This window comes from Hoplias malabaricus, chromosome 1, assembly GCF_029633855.1.
Source record: "Hoplias malabaricus isolate fHopMal1 chromosome 1, fHopMal1.hap1, whole genome shotgun sequence".
Taxonomy (NCBI): Eukaryota; Metazoa; Chordata; class Actinopteri; order Characiformes; family Erythrinidae; genus Hoplias; species Hoplias malabaricus.
The window spans coordinates 25,634,948-25,651,916 of record NC_089800.1 but is presented as its reverse complement, the minus strand read 5'-3'; the positions used below and the strand labels follow the sequence as shown (position 1 = coordinate 25,651,916).

General features: G+C 39.2%; 1 protein-coding gene across 1 annotated transcript; it reads right to left on the bottom strand.

Moving 5' to 3' along the window:
- Positions 1 to 797: 797 nt before the first annotated feature.
- gucy2f (guanylate cyclase 2F, retinal) lies at positions 798 to 13,582 on the bottom strand. Its single transcript, XM_066677346.1, has 18 exons — positions 12,853 to 13,582; positions 11,113 to 11,414; positions 10,002 to 10,356; positions 7,250 to 7,334; positions 7,046 to 7,142; positions 6,820 to 6,954; positions 6,643 to 6,723; positions 6,136 to 6,312; positions 5,758 to 5,914; positions 5,496 to 5,645; positions 4,733 to 4,881; positions 4,384 to 4,547; positions 3,966 to 4,158; positions 3,470 to 3,644; positions 2,757 to 2,855; positions 2,548 to 2,642; positions 1,975 to 2,060; positions 798 to 1,265 (listed from the first exon to the last, which is right to left on the bottom strand). Exons 1-18 carry the CDS (start codon positions 13,580 to 13,582, stop codon positions 1,181 to 1,183), a joined length of 3,315 nt encoding a protein of 1,104 aa, XP_066533443.1. The 3' UTR covers positions 798 to 1,180.
- Between the last annotated feature and the right edge of the window lie 3,387 nt (positions 13,583 to 16,969).

Genomic DNA, 16,969 nt, shown 5'->3' with positions numbered 1-16,969 from the left:
AGTGTGGTGTGTTCTCCCAGTGTCCGTGTGGGTTTCCTCCGGGTGACTGTCTGTGAGAAGTGTGGTGTGTTCTCCCTGTGTCCGTGTGGGTTTCCTCTGGGTGACTGTCTGTGAGGAGTGTTGTGTGTTCTCCCTGTGGGTTTCCTCCCACAGTCCAAAAACACATGTTGGTAAGTGGATTAGCGACTCAAAAGTGTCCGTAGGTGTGAGTGAATGTGTGAGTGTGTGTCTCCCTGTGAAGGACTGGCACCCCCTCCAGAGTGTGTTCCTGCCTTGTTACCCTGATCTGAATAACCAGTTACGGACAATGAATAGATGTTTTAAAGACCTCATCTTCTTTACAAAATCACATCAAAACCATCTTACAATACTTCCTTTGACTCTGCCCTTCCTTATGCAAGTGGATTATTATCATTTTTTTCTCAGACATATTTGTTGAAGAATGAACAACATATAAATAATATTTTAGAGAATAAATACACAAAAGGTGGACTCTGATTTTTGCCCAGTAGTGTATCAGAAGATTAAATCTACAAAACATTTCAATAACAGAAACCATATCACATTCGTTCAGTTAAATAATAAATTAATTGATTTCAGGACTTTGTTTTCAAGTTTCACATAATGTTCAGTGCCTTAGTCATTTACAGAAAACCCAACAGGTTTTAATATAAGTTCAAAAAAGCATTACATTTGATCTTAGAAACAGATGTCCAGTTAATCTGATTACCTGATTATCATCCTTTTGGTTTGGGAAAACACAATAAAATATAGATATTATCAAGCCAGCAGAAAACACATCAACACATGACAACAAAACCTCAGTGACGTTGGAGAAAAACCTGAGCAAAGCCACTCAGTGGCCAAAACAGACTGACAACAACAGCAATCCACAGCGAGGAGGAATACACTTTCTCTAATAACCTGTTCCTCAGCTCATTTCATTAGCGCTGCTGTTTCTGCTGTGCTGGGCAGGGGCAGATTAGACAGATGACAGTCAATCCTATTAAAGAAGTCTCAGTAAGCTGCAGTGATCAGAGAGGGTTGCACACATACACACACACACACACACACACACACACACACACACAGCATCCTCTGGGTTTCTCTCACTCAGCCTCCGTCATCCATTGTTCTCTTCCTCCTCTCTATCAATCCTTATATCTTCCTCCTTCCCTCTTCAGATTTTAGGCTTGTCCACCTGCCTTTTAGCTTTCCGGAAAATTGATTTGATCTCGTCCGTCATCATGTCCTGCCAATTAACCCTGAAAACCAGGATAGGAGGAAAAAAGAAATGAAAAAAAGAAACTGTGGTTTGGGCTTTTGAAATATTTGTAAAGTACACCAAGTAAACATAGAAAAAGCACTACTTTTTAAAATAGAGGTTCTTGACTTCAACAAATTTGTGGAAGATTAGTATAAAACATCTCATTTCTCATAATATCTCACTGGTTTCTCTGCACAAAACGTGCTACTTTGTTATTTTTATAAGTGTTCATTCACAAAAACAAAGCTAGTGGAAAATGAGACAAAATCTCCATATGAATAAACACACACACACACACACACAGGATGTGCAAAAACAAATGAAATAACAACTACGCCAGTCCAACAGAAACACCATCACTCCACAAAACTCATCGAGGCAAACTAACACGTCACAGTGCAGCGCTGCATGCAAAGGTGCTACCTCCTTGGCTTTGCCTCAGGGGCTCAAGCCTTTTTCTCAGCTTTCTTTCTCTTGTAGGCAGCAATATCTTCAGGACTTAAACCATGGTTTTCTCTGGAGCACAAATTATACAGTAGGACTCCCATTTGAAAGGACGTTATAATAATGGTTATAATTGTTTATATGGATACAGCAGACTTGGAATAAAATTAGAATGGGTAAAATTTGTTAAAATTAAAATAGTAAATTACTTTCTGTTAGATTACTATGAATATCCAGGTAAAGTGGACAAAACATGGTCTTACCCTGGTTTGATATCAGGAGGCTTGGGTAAAGGCTTAGAAAAATTAGTTTTCCCAACAAGCCAGAATGTTTCTTCAATGCCCTTCCCCTAAAATTATACATCAGTGTTAGAAAGATCAGTGCCAGTCTTTGGTTAAAGTCAGTACATATCAATACATAAGGATTTTGAGTCTGATTTGACATTAGACTGAATTAACATTTCACTTTCAACTGCTTCTTGAATGTTCCACAGTAGAGAGAAGCCAATGCTTTTACAATTATGAATCTTAAAGTCACAGGCACAAAAACATGCAGTTTACCTCTAAGAGAAGAAGAAGAAAGGCTTAACATTGCAAAGTAAAAAAATAGAGACAGAAAAAAATGATGTATGATATAGTCCCTTTAATAGCTAATAACCTGCATTTTTAATTCCATATACTTCAATATACTGAACAGACAAAACCCCAAACTGCTGATTCAGCACTCTACGGCGAATCATAGAATGGCTTTACAATTCTGAATCATACAAATATTACCCGCTTGATGTGATTTGATGTAATGTTTCTGTGTTAGTATTGGAATATATAGGTCTGTACCTTCAGCTCAGTCTTTCCCCTAAGTTCGATCTTGTAGCCCTCATTCAAGGAGCGGAGGATCTTAACAGTGCTCATGTTCACATGAATTCTATAAGCTGCAAGAAAATAGAGCACCTACATAGTTAGATTCAAATGAAGGAGAAAGAGAAGAATATAACACAATATAATATAATATAATATAATATAATATAATAAATGGAGTGACTCACGCAGACTCGTAGATTCCATACGAGAAGCGGTGTTGACAGTATCACCAAAAAGGCAGTATCTAGGCATAGTGAGGCCCACCACTCCAGCAACACATGACCCTATTCACGGATAGTGAGGTTTGCATGAATGACATGTATAAACTTCAGTCTAAATTGCTGTATGACATGTATACACTACTTGGTACAGATTCTGTCATCCCCTTTTCACATGCTCTTAAATGTCAGGACCCCAGAAGGGCCACTATAGAGCAGATATTATTTTTGGTGGTGGATCATTCTTAGCGTTGCAATTACACTGACATGGTGTGTTATCGTGTGTTGTGCTGGTACAAGTGGATCAGACACAGCAGTGATGCTGGAGTATTTATACACTGTGTACCTTTATAGTAATAAGAGCTAATGAAATTGACAATGAGCTCACAATATTAGAATGTGAACTTTTCTTTCTATTTATTTATTTATTTATTTATTAATAGGTTCTGGTATATTATCATAACTGTACTAAGGCCCAAGACGTGTGGTGTGAGATTATAAGTATGGTAGGGTACGCCCTCGTTCTTCCAACTAGGCCTGGAAAGTGTATGTGTTAAGGATGCCATTCAGTACACAATTTGTAATTTGGACTTTACAGACTGTACAAAAAGTCAGATTACTTTAGCCATGTGATATCAGAACCTATAAAACGTATACAATACCTAACAGCAGCAGCTTACCTGAGTGAATACCTATTCGTATTCTAACTGGAACCTCTGGCATGTGGCGCATTTGAAAAGTTCCTACAGAGCTAAGGATGTTCAGGGACATGTTGGCAATCTCCGCTGCATGTTTATTGCCATTCCTCTTTGGGAGTCCTGAGGCCACCATGTAGGCATCACCAATGGTTTCCACCTGGAGTTTCAGAAATTAGATTTTGATAACAGAACTGAAGACAACAACTCAATCCGAGACTGAGTCCAGAGTTTGAATTGTTGATCTAATGATCCCAGCTGGAATGACTGGTCAGAACAAAACATAATCTGGGTTTGCCTAGACTTCTAAGCAAAAAAGAATGTTTACAGCGCATATGTTTCTGTAATTAGCATCTAAGAACAAGTGTTGGCCATCAGTTTTGAACATGCAGGTCTCTACTGGATGTTTTTTCTAGGCTGCTGACTTAGATTAATGGCGTAATGTTTGCTATGAGCATGGAATAATTTCACGTGAGCTTACCTTGTATACATCGTGGTTACTTAACACTGCATCGAACAGTGTGTAGAGATCATTGAGCAGATCCACAACCTCAATGGGATCACTGAGTGAAGAGATTGTGGTGAAACCAACTATATCGCTGAAGTAGATGGTGACCTCATCAAAGTATTCAGGCTCCACAGTGGCACCCGTCTTCAAAGCTTCAGCCACAGACCTGATACACATCGTTAATCTTGAATAAAATTTCTAAAACATGTCATCACTGAAGCAAAACCTTTACCTTCCAAAAAGCTGTGAAATTCTGATCATACAAGTTGCATTCTGACTTTAAAGTTGTATTACAGCATAAGAAGTAAACTAAACAATGTGTGACATAAAAATGCTATATCATATATTCATAATAGTAAGAGAGTAAGAGGTCATTTTGGAAGGGACTTACTGAGGCAGCATTTCAGTGAGAAGTTTCTCTGTCCTCTGTTTCTCCACCTCCAGCTCCTCCGTTCTCTCTCTGATCAGATCTTCAAGGTTAGAGGAATACTGCTCCAGCATACGCAGCATAGAGTCGATGATGTTCGTCTTCTTGCCCTTGTTTATGAGTTTGAACTGTGACATAAATGACACGGCACAACAGAATTGAAATATATTATGTTGTGTATCCTGTGTTCATCAGTTTAGTTTAAAGCATGCGAATTTCATTTAAGGTGTGTGAAAATGTGTGATAAGTCATGATGAACTAATTAGCATTACATTCTGAATGTCTGAAATTAAATGTGATGCTGAGAATCAACCTGATCAAAAATTTCATCGAAGGAAGGCCTCCTGTCTGGCTGTTCACTCCAACACTGCTTCATCAGCTGGATACATTCTAGTGGCGCTTGGTCTGGAGCTACTGTCGGCCTGCACATGGGTGGAGGCTTCTTCACCTTCCGAATGATCTCTGGCAAGAATTTATGAAAAGATATATTCTGGGTTAAATAACAGGCTTTAGTTTTTATTGTTTTACACTGTTCAGCATGTGTTTACATGTGGCGTCATTACATGTGGGTCCAGAGCCTACCTGGAAGCGCAAGGTGGGAATAGACCCTGGAGGGGGCGCCAGTCCTTCACAGGGCAACACACACACTCACACCTACGGTCACTTTTAAGTCACCAATCCACCTACCAATGTGTGTTTTGGACCGTGGGAGGAAACCGGAGCACCAGGAGAAAACCCACGCAGACACAGGGAGAACACACCAAGTCCTCACAGACAGTCACCCGGAGCAGGACTCAAACCCACAACCTCCAGGTCCCTGCAGCTGTGTGACTGCGACACCTACCTGCTGCGCCACCGTGCCGCCACAAATGTTAATTAAAACTGCAATTATTCACTCTACTCAAGCAATACATCAAATCGCCATGTACACTTACTGGCCACTTAATTACAAACATCCACCTTGTTTTGTTGTAGGTGTATGGTTAAAAGCTATAGCTATCTTTTCCTATTCACAACTTTTATAAGCATTATTTCACTTCTTCTAAATATTACAGAAAGATTTATCATCTGAATACCTTCAGGAGGCAATCCAAGCATGCAGTATGGAGGTCCACGAACGACCACCTCTTGGAGTATAATGGCAAAGCTATACACATCACCTTTATATGTCCCTCGTCTTGAGTTCTCAGTATCTCTGAGAAGTTCAGGAGCTGTCCAAAACAGATCTGAGGAACAAAGTAATACAGGCAGTTCTTAACTCAGTCCAGCATGTAAAACATCATGGATTTAATAGTAAGGAAGGAGGGAGTGAAACCTTTCTATGGACCACATTCATACCTTCTGGAGGAAACTCTTCCTTTGGAGCCTTTTGGGACTCAAGTAGCTCATTGAAACCATAATCTGTGATTTTGAGGACGAATCGTCCGTCCACTACACAATTCCGGGATTTCAGACGTCCATGAGGGAATTCTCTGTGGTGAAGGTATTTCATTCCCTGTTTGGCAAAGTAAGATATAATTCACTTAAGCTGTCAGTAAAGACTATATGCATTATATACAACACTGTAATCCTTCTCCTGTAAAGTTACTATTTGGGAGATACATGTTTTTCATTAGACAGTGACAATATGTTAAACCTAAGAATGGTTTATTCATGTTTTATTAATATAATCACTTTGGGACATGCAGCTTTTGTTATGACAGCAACAATGCCCACCTTGATGAGGTCCAGGACTAAGGAAGACTTAAACATCCAATCCAGTTTAACGTCATCATTGCGGAGAAGGTCCTGAAGGCTCCCTCTTGAGCAGTGCTCAGTGACCACAGCAAACATATCACAGTCACAGAAGAACCCCAGGAAAGGATTCACATTTTCATTCCGGAGATCTTTCATCTGAAAAGGAAGTAAACGTTAATTAATTCATCATCCATATACACTTCATCCTGTTCAGGTTGTGGTGGGTCTGGAGGTTGCTCAGAATCACTGGGTACCAGCCCATCACAGGGCACCACACACTCACACTGTGGAAGGAAACCCACATACTACACAGAGCGAACAAACCAAACTCCTCACACACAGGGCACGGTTAGAAGCACGAGGCACGGTTAGAAACCACATTCCCAGGTCCCTGGAGCTGTGTGATTCCGTGCCACCCATGCTCAAAATATTAATGTATTAATCATCAGATTCTCTGGGATTAAAGTTATATTTTTGAGCACATACCTTTGTAAGTATTTTGGTGGTACTCTGCTTCACCTCCTTGAATTGGCCTTCCTCAAACTTCTTTAGCCACACCCAGTCACCCTGTGAAAAAAAATATACTTTCTTTCCATTCTGACCATTTACTAAATATCACATTTGGGATCCCGATGTGAAGAAATTTATTTTGTCATGTGTTACCTCATAGACAGCCACATTAGAGTTCTCATGTGTTGCTGTTGCCATACTGGTTACAGAGTGTGAGCGCTCTCCTGATCTGGAGCTCTTCTCATCTATAAGACTTTTGGATTCAGTGAGCTCTTCCAGTGTGATTTTCTAACACCACAGAACAGACAACGCTTTAGAATGACATTGTAACTTAAAACAAATATTCATTACAAATAGTATTTTAAGTAAGCACATATACTTGTTTGCTCAGCTGTGGATTTATGAACGTGAGATCTTCCATAGTAAGCATGATCCGATTGGGTCCTTTTACAAACTGTATCTGTTGGATTCGTCTCCTTTAATAAGAAAAATAAGGAAAGTCATAAACACTAACTCGACTTAAACAACAAAAAAAATATATTCAAGACTGATTTAAATTAAGCCAGCTATAATCAGAGTGTACCTTATAAATAGACTTAGCCCAATGGCACCTACAGTGAAAGTGAAGACAACCACAAACACTATGATGACGTAGATGATTTCCACACCTAGGACACACAAATGAAGGTTAGCTTTTATAAAATGCCACAGTACGTCACTATCTGCTGCCCATAGAGTTACAACCTGGTCCCACACCTACTCATGATATAGTCACATATATAGGAGACTGCAATTCGTGATATAGTCGCATATTTTCTGCCGGACATTTTATGCGACAATATCACAATAGTAAGTGAATGTGTAATTACCATTCAAACCGTCATACCAGGGTCCCGTTTTATGCGACAGTAACACGACAACTCTTCCTCATTATGGCGTCATTACCATCTGTTAATACCACTGTCTAATTTTTATTTACGGAAAATATAATCTTAATTATTTGCTAAAATATCAAAGCAAATAATGGCTAGAGAAATGTCCTTTTCAGTATTAACCTTTTGAAAAATAGTAAAAATAACGTTAAGTGAAAGAAATGTTCTCGTTAGAGTTAAAGCTAAAGTAGGAAGCCATTAATAAGCATTGCTTAGGAGAAATAGTATAATAAAATACTTTATGCCTTTGTTGGAATAAGAACCTATGTTATTTAATTCGCATTATGCCTTTTTCTATGTTATGAGTAATGACGCATGTAATGAGGTGGAGTTTTCGTGTTACTGTCGCATAGTGTTTCTATGGTAATTACCCATACACTTATGATTGTAATATTGTCACATAAAATGTTGAAAATATGCGACTATGTCACGAATTGCAGTCTCCTATAAATGTGACTATATCACGAGTAAGTGTGAGACCGGGTTGACAGTTAACAGTGATGTTTCTGCAGAACAGCAGTCGAAACAGGTTCCCCTGTGAACTGCTGCCTCAACACAGTGTAGAACAACACCCAGTTGTGAGGTCAAGTGTGTTTTGTACAATATCACACCCTCGTGGTACTGTCTGAATCATAAATGAGCGAATTGTGTTATTACATACACTATTACGCTGCTAATATTCTGACTATATCAAATTTAGTTTAGATGTTCTTCCTGAGGGGCAGCAAGGTGGCACAGCCAGGGACTTGGGGGTATATTGAATCCTGCTCTTGGTGTCTGTCTGTGAGAAGTTTGTTGTGTTCTCCTCGTGACCATGGGTTTATATGTAAGTCTGTAGCACCACGGCTGATGTTTTCTTTTGAAAAGCTGTTGACATGAAGCTGTGTGTGGCTTCTACTTCAAACGGTCTATTCCACATTCAGCGGCGACAGTGACTGAGCCGTTTAAGGTGGAACGGAATTCTTGAATACAACATTAGCTAACTTCCGCCTCGTTACACCTTAGATTTAACAGTTGAGTAAATAGTGTTCCCGCATTTGAGGTGGGACTGAAAAGTCTACCAAAGTCTATATTGTTACCTGGAGCTTTGTACAGTCACCAACTTAAGGTGGAGATATTTCTTAGCCTCAAGAAGTAAATGAGCACATATATATTGTTAACGGCACAAACGAGGCACTAACGAATTAGACCACTCTGGTGCGAATTGGACGTAGATGAGGGTCTCAGTGACGTCACTTGTTGAAATTTTATGGCTGAATAACTCAAGAAGGAAAATGGTACTAGCGTTTCTTTTAACGGCACAAACCAGCACAAATGAGGCACGAACGAATGAGACCACTTTGGCGCGATTTGGCCGCTAATGAGGGGCTGCCTTACGTAACAGGTAATAAGATATAATGTCTAAATCTTCAAAAACGGTACCAGCACAAATGATGATTTTTGCGGCACAAACGCAGCATTAACGAAAGGACACTTTTTTATTCCGTTTCATATCATATGAGGGGCCAGCTTCATGGATTAACATGAACCCGATAAAAATGTTTGTTTTAGAGCTTTTCTAAACGATTTAAGGCATATTGGGAGGCTTATTTGCTTCTCACATAATCGTACACAGGGAACCCTCAAACTACCTCTAGTCTCAAAGGTAAGGCAGGGAGGTAAGAGGGTCATTTATAATTTGCACATTCATGCGTATGTATAATTTTCACAGCCGTCATAGGTATGTTTTAGGGGTATTACTTATATATAGCTATAACGAATGCTCTAGAAGTTGGATGAGTTGTAACCATGTAGGTCAATAGCAGCAGTGCCTGTGTGTGTGTGTGTGTGTGTGTGTATTAGTGCACTGGTCAGCAAGTAACTTACTTGTACTACTGGGGGTACAATGCAAAGAACAAACACATGCAAGAAACTTATACTAAAAAGCAATTTTTTTCCATTTGTGATGCAGCATAACATATAAACCACATGTTCAGGAGATCAGTTCATGCTCTGCAGAAGAGACATATTTATATTTATAACAAATCATCCAATATCCACCAGTTTGGAGAATGCCTGATGATTTTTCTTCCCAACCTGCACTTTCTTAAATGCAGCCGGTTCAAAGCCATATGTGCAAACCCTTTTGTGTTAATGCACATCTTTTGATGCTGTAGAAACATGTAAACATAGTAAGTATAGTGAGGAATTATCAGGTGTGTTATGGCTTTACTCTGCACTGTACAGATCTTTGTGAGATATTTTCTGCAAATTAAAAATATCTATATAAAACATACCCAATCAATTAATACATTTCTTTGAAAAAACCCTGGAATATATTTTTTTTAGGCTTCATCCACAATCTGTCAATCATTATCTCCCTGTTACAGTTGTTAATTTGAGAAAGCTGTATATTGCCAGTACCTCCAGTGCAGACAGCATTGGGGTTGAACCAGCAGCTGGAGTCAGCAGAGGGAGGAGAGCCCCCTGGGTAGTGGATGGATTTTCCTGCAAAGCGCACTGTGTCTGCACTCAGATCCACCAGATAACAGAGGTACAGGTCAGTTCCCCAGCCATCTGAGTCCAGAATCACGTAGTTGGTCTGTCCTTCTCCCTGACTGTCTATCTTGATAATCTGGTTGAAACCGGTAAAGGTCAGGTTCCGGGAGAAGAAGGCCAGATTGGTTCCTGAGAGCCACTGACCTGCTCTTCTGGCACTGTTTATTGCATTAGCAATGAGGTAAATCCCATTATAGATTGTGCCAAAAAGGGGAGAAATCTGAAATGCAGCAGGGATGAAAAACATTATCAGAGATGTTATATTACTATATAACTTTTATTAAATATTAATTTCATATATTTAGCTCCACTCTGAACCTTGTTTGTGGTCCTGGAATTTGTAATTACTGGTAAATGTAAACATTTTTATTTATTTAAAAATAATTCACTGGAAAAGCAGTTGGAGACAATGAATGGATAAAGGAATAATTCCATATACATGCTTTTTTAAAACAAGGCAAAATATTATTTGGGGCATGCTTTCAATTTCAGCTTGATTGTTGCATGTTGGTGTTCTCCCTGTGTCTGCGTGGGTTTCCTGCTGGTGCTCCGGTTTCCTCCCACGGTCCAAAAACACATGTTGGTAGGTGGATTGGCGACTCAGAAATGTCCGTAGGTGTGAGTGTGTGAGTGAATGTGTGAGTATGCGTCGCCCTGTGAAGGACTGGCGCCCCCTCCGGGGTATGTTCCTGCCTTGCGTTCAGTGATTCTGAGCCCTGAATTGGATAAGCGGTTTCAGACAATGAATGAGTGAATGAATGAATGTTGCATGTTGTGCTGTAGCAGGCACCATATGATTATTATATTTAAATATAATTACAATTGCTCCATTATAAATGATTAAAAATCAGGGAATACATTTACCTATGTGCATTTTGTGATGTTTACCAAAAAACAGGATTAAATTGTACATTGTAATCAGTTTCACAGATGGTCCTCATCTTTTCAGATCTGAAAGAAGTCATCTCTGACTCACCTGCTGTGGATCATACCGGATGCTGAGATCCTCCTGTATTTTGGACATATTAAAAGCCTGGTTGAAGGACATCAGGTCTGAAGCCATGGTGATGGTGAGTACAGCATCGTAGGCTTTCTTCAGCTTGGTGTTATTGAGCAGTGTAAAATATGCAGTGTCACTGTAGGGCAGACTGTACAGTAGTGTATCGTATGGTATGAACACATAACGTCCACTGGTCAGGCCCATGTCATAGGCTTTCAGCAAGAAGTTTATCTGCTGCTCTCCACCAATCAGCACAGAGTGCATGCACATTATAATCACTGTGAAACACAAACATAGGAACCTACATCAAATACATTGCAGCAGATAAAAGCCTTTTATATCTCATGAAATGTATTTTTTAACATCCTTAAATTAAGGTCACTGTATTGCTAAACTATTGCAGATTGCTGTAATGTCTGGCCGTAACAATGAGAACAAGAGAACAAGTCACATTGGGAAAATAACTGTAAAAATACTTGAAATAAATTGAAACTGTGAAATGAATCATAAATCAATCAAAACAGACTGCATTTTGATTAAATTTCTTGTTTTGTCCTGTAGTGAAGAGAAAAGGTGAAGGAGAAAGGTGCTTGAGTGCAAAATGGTCTTTTCATAACAATCCTGGGAACAAGCCACCGATTGAGCAGCCCAGCACCAACTTCCACGCCAAATCTTAGGGGAGGTACAGTAACTAAAGTGGCATAGACACATTGAGACATGACTTAACCACCATCTCCACACCACACACCAAAAAAAACAAGATATTAACAATGCATTTTGGAAAAAAAATCCGGGATAAACTTAAGAACGAAAAAGTACAATTCAGAAAAATACAAAAAAAAAAAATTTTAATATAGAAGTATTTCTACAAGTGCTTTAAATACAGAACATGAAAAAAGAAAAGCAGGTTTTGGAACAATCTTCAGTTAAACATCCACTATGTCAGTAGATGCTGCTGTTATCACACAGGAAATGCCATTATCGTTACTAGGTTCTGTCGGTAAACCACATGACATATTTGTGGCAAATGTGGGCGGAGCCTATCTTTCATTGACGATCTAGACCACACAGAGTAACTGCTGAAAAACACGTTGAGTTTACCGTGATTGCAAGTTTATAAAACTTGTTTATAAAACGTTTATAAAACAAATGATAAACTGGTATACGACTAGCATCTTTCCTTATGACATAATTAGGCCTGGTGTTTCTACACAACAAATAAGTTCACGCATGGCTTATATCATTGGTGTTCATTGGCTGCAGATCAGCACAAGTCTAAACATTTACTACTACTTCTGCAGTTGGATATGTATTAGATCTACAGATCTGTGTTTCACTGTTTCTGCCCTGTAACAACACAGTACTATTACTGTGATGTTATTGCTCTTCAATATTTAACACATGTTCTAATGCGTAGCTAGTCATTTGACTTTGGAGCATGAAACTGCTTTGGAGTTAAAATACTGAACTGGAATCGAATATGGAAATTAATCTGTCTGTGTTAAGGCTTGAGTTCAGTGTTTTTGTCATGTTAGCATGTCAGGCTAAGATGATGTCATCATTTACATACATCTACAGCATTTTAGCCCTGCCCATTTCCGCTAAAGCATTTCCGCATAGACAGCCAATCAAAACAGAAGTCACACATTGTCACATTATCACACTGTCAACCAAAGTAATAAATATGTAGTTCAGGCTTACATAATCATGCTTTACCTTTTATAGCCCCTGCATTCTGGACAGCCCTCAGCGTGTTCTCCAGCTCAGTGTCATTGTTGCCAATAGATGCTACAATGCCTACGGGAAGCCCCTGGCTCCTGAGAGAGCTGGCCACTTTATTAGCTGTGTCAATCCATATATCCTCATTAGAAGACACGATGCCAATGTTGGCCCAGCTGAAATGCCTCAGCACGGTGAAGAGCACTCGAGTGGGGGATGGCAACGTCCGGGTGAAGGTGGGGTAGCTTTGAGGTTGGTCCAACTCATAGTTGATGCAAGCCCAGGAAAAGATTGCCTTGTCCCAGTTCTTGGCCAAAAGGGTCGCTGCGTTGCAGTATCCTGGATTTGTTGGGCCTAAGAAAGTGTCAGCTGATTTTTCATAATATACAAACGTTGTCAGGGCTTTTGCTGTTTCACATGGCTCATGAAGCACCACAAAGTCCACTTTACATCCCAAGTCCAAAGTGGAGTCCTCATTTATCCTCCCAATGGCTAGCCTCGATGCTACAGACGGGAGCGCTTTAGAGAATACAGGATCACAATTCCAAGGCCCCACAACCCCGACTTTAAATATCAGACACTGCACACAGCAGGGGAAAGTCAGCACCCCTAGAATTATCCACAGGGTAAAGTTATAAAGGCTGTGTTTGCTTTTGAGTAGGGGGCAGCAGGGATGGCTGGATATCTCCCATAATGCACCTCCAAAATGGAGAGGAAACTGTTGCATTGTCCTCTTTTAGTATCTGTTATGATACATATAGTTTATGCAGCAGTCTTTGGTGCCAGGTAAAAGCACATCTGAAAGAGAAATAGTTTTAGTGCTTCAAAGTGTGTCCTCTTTATTCCAACTACATCACATCATGAGTCTATGAGGCTCATTCTTGGATACTGCCTGTATCCAGTACTAAGGGAGGTTTTCGTTTTGAAGTTGCTTGAGTCTTTTCACATTGGCTTAATTACATTGAGCTATTGTGACAAATCCTTGTACCGTAGAAAACGAAGAAAAAAAAAGTTCAAAATTGAATGGTAGTGAATGACACAATGTGTTTCAAAATACTTTTGAAGCATAGTTGTTTGCCCTTTTTTAAAAGACATTTTAGCCCAATTTAGCATCAGCTAACATTTTCACATTCTGTCAACTGTGTTAAAAAATATATATATATTTTTTCTGACTGATGATTTATAACAAAAAATCATTGCAGCCTAAACCTTAGCATGACTCAGGTAACCCTCTTCACAGCGTGGATTCCCTATATCACAAAACATTTAGAAGTGTATATAAAATATAATAAAGGCTTTTACTTACCATTATGGAGCTACTGATTCCATTTCTGTAGTTAGATTAATTTTCCTTTATTTACTTTCCATTTATCAACAGGTCTGTCTCCAGGGGACCATTTCAGTGGTCTTTTCCTAGCAGTTTTTATAACTTACAGCAAGTTTTAGTAAGAGCAGCCCCTTAGCTGTTTATGAGCCATTGGTAGAAAGAGTGGAGGCAGTGGTGCGATGTAGCAGTGGCTCTGTAGAGAAGCGACTTCAGCACCCTGGAGAGCTGCTGTGCTCTTAGTAACGCTGTTCATAACCACTCCACACTCGCTTCCACTGCCTTCTTCATGTCTGACAGTCTACTGCAGGCCTAAGCTTCAACTACAGCTTTATTCACATACCTTCCTTACATTTCCATCACTGCATTTACGCTGTATCCACAACAACTCTGCAGCATTACCTTAATCTCGGTTCCTCTTCAGTTCCCTTGTCCTGAACAAAGTGATATATGTTGAGCAATTGCATTTTCTTGAGCAATTGGTGGAAAGTTACATAATCATAGTCCAAACTTATTCATGACCATTCAAACAAAGTCTTTTCAAAGTGACCCTTGGCTGAGACGTAACCATGAGCCCTGGATCTAATCCACAGAGGCGCTTCGTAAGAGGATTGTAGATGAAGCCCACATTTACGCCTCAGATGTTTCCTTACTTACAGAGAGAACCATTCATTATTTTAACCTTCGGTCATATATTCCTCTTTTATTTTTTAGACTCAAATATGACTCATGGATACAGCAGTGACATTTGTTGGTTACCAGTTCATAATGTTACAATTATTATAATAATACCTCAACAATTATTATAATGTTGAGGTATTATTCACTTGATTACAACAACAACCAAAAGATTCACATGAACGTGATCATATTCTAACTTGTGTTTATTCTCTAAAATAGCTTTTTATATATTTATATCTTTTTATAGATGTTCCCCTATGCCTTTCAAGACTGATAAATGAAAACAAACTCTTTTCTGATTGGCTTTCAGAATGAAAGCCGCCTTATTACATCATTATGAATAGGCGGAGCTAGTCTGCTGACTAGTGAGTATATGTCTATGTGTTGAGTCGATAATTTTTGTATGCACCATTGAATACAGACTGAAGAAATACTCAACAAAACCTTTGTGCCATAAAGTTTCTTTTACTGATTCTCTGCAGGAACCATGTTTAAGAACCATGTGAATGTGGAGAAAATGTAAAGCATTAAACAACCTTTGCATTATATGAACTTATATGTTCTTGATACATAATGAATTAAAGAATTATATGTTTTAAAATATACATTTTAAAAAGGTTATTCAAACACTTTTAATTGAACAAATATCCTTTAAAAGCTTTTGTAGGGAAACAGAATTTTGTTCTACAGCATCATGCAGAGGTCGTTAAGTCTGGAGGACCCACAAGCCAATGTTTCAAACCCCCTTCTTTGACAATAGCTTCTCAGTTCTTCTAAACTGGCATTTTCACAAAGTGCTGCTTTAAGCTCCAGTTTGAGTCCATTTAGTGAAAGACCCAGAAAATGAGGTAGTCCCCTGAAGTGCTCCGTGACGACAGCTTGAACACACTGGAGCAGAGTGCAGTAATTGGCCTTCTGCTTTGGTGATAGCCCCAACAGTTCAATTGAATTAGAGCAAATGTGTTTTGGGAATAATTAAAGTTAACAAGGGCCACTCTTCGGAACACTCCCTGGAGCTCTCCTACATTTGCGTGCGTCAGTTAAAAGGCACTGAATTGAGTAGGCCAGTCTCCAAGCTCATTTAAACAGAGCAGAAAAGCAGACTGCTATTAGTATCCTACAGCTTTGGAGACGTTTGTTTGTTTGTTTGTTTGTTTGTTTGTTTGTTGGTATTTCCTAGGTGAGAAATGCAGTAATAAAATATTGCAAAAGAGTTACAGTATTGTTATTTGATTTATACATTCATTTTCTTTCACCTTGTTCTTTGTTTCTGCCACAATTTATCAGCTATTTCTTTACACTCCATTTATTCTTTGCAGTGTCACAATTTCATAATGAATGGCAGAGAACAATGGATTCAAAACGACATTAATATTTTTTGATCATTCAAGGTTTTATGCCAACAGTGAAAAACATGGACTTCTAAGCGACCCCTCTATGCACCAGCCATATCACATGGACAACAATAGCTAGCATTTAGCATTGCTCTCGCAACACCTGGAATACTGCAGTAACACCTGGGTCAACATTGCACCTGTTATCAACCAGCTGAAATACTATAACACCCTTTTTCTACACCCTAAATGTCTTTATTTTTCAGAAAAATTTAATCAAGTACCCTCAGGTACAGGCCCGTTGAATGACATACAGACTGTGTGTGTGTGTGACTGCATGCGCGCATGAAACTGGGAGAGAGACATTGCTTCTCCATTGTGTTGACCCATATCCAATAAGCCCCTGAGCTTCTTAAATACAGCACCTTCACAGGTCTGTCCTGCAACCAGAAATAGGGGCGGAGAAGTGCGCACTCAGCACGGGTCAATCACAACACGCGCCGACTCCATTACTCCTGCACACGGCCTTCACGTTCAGCTTCCTGAATAATTCATTCAAACAATGTTCATGGAACATAAATGATCTTTCTCTCTTTCAGTTTAAATGGATGAGACATGGTGAATTTGAAAGATTGACACAACCTTATCTTAAATACAGGTGGCATAAAATAGTTTATGGAGTGAGGCCAAAGAAGAAGTATTTCAGGTTCAGCGCTTGAGAGCGTTTACATTTTTTTGTTGCCTTCTAACAAAATTGCCTCATTAGGAATATCTT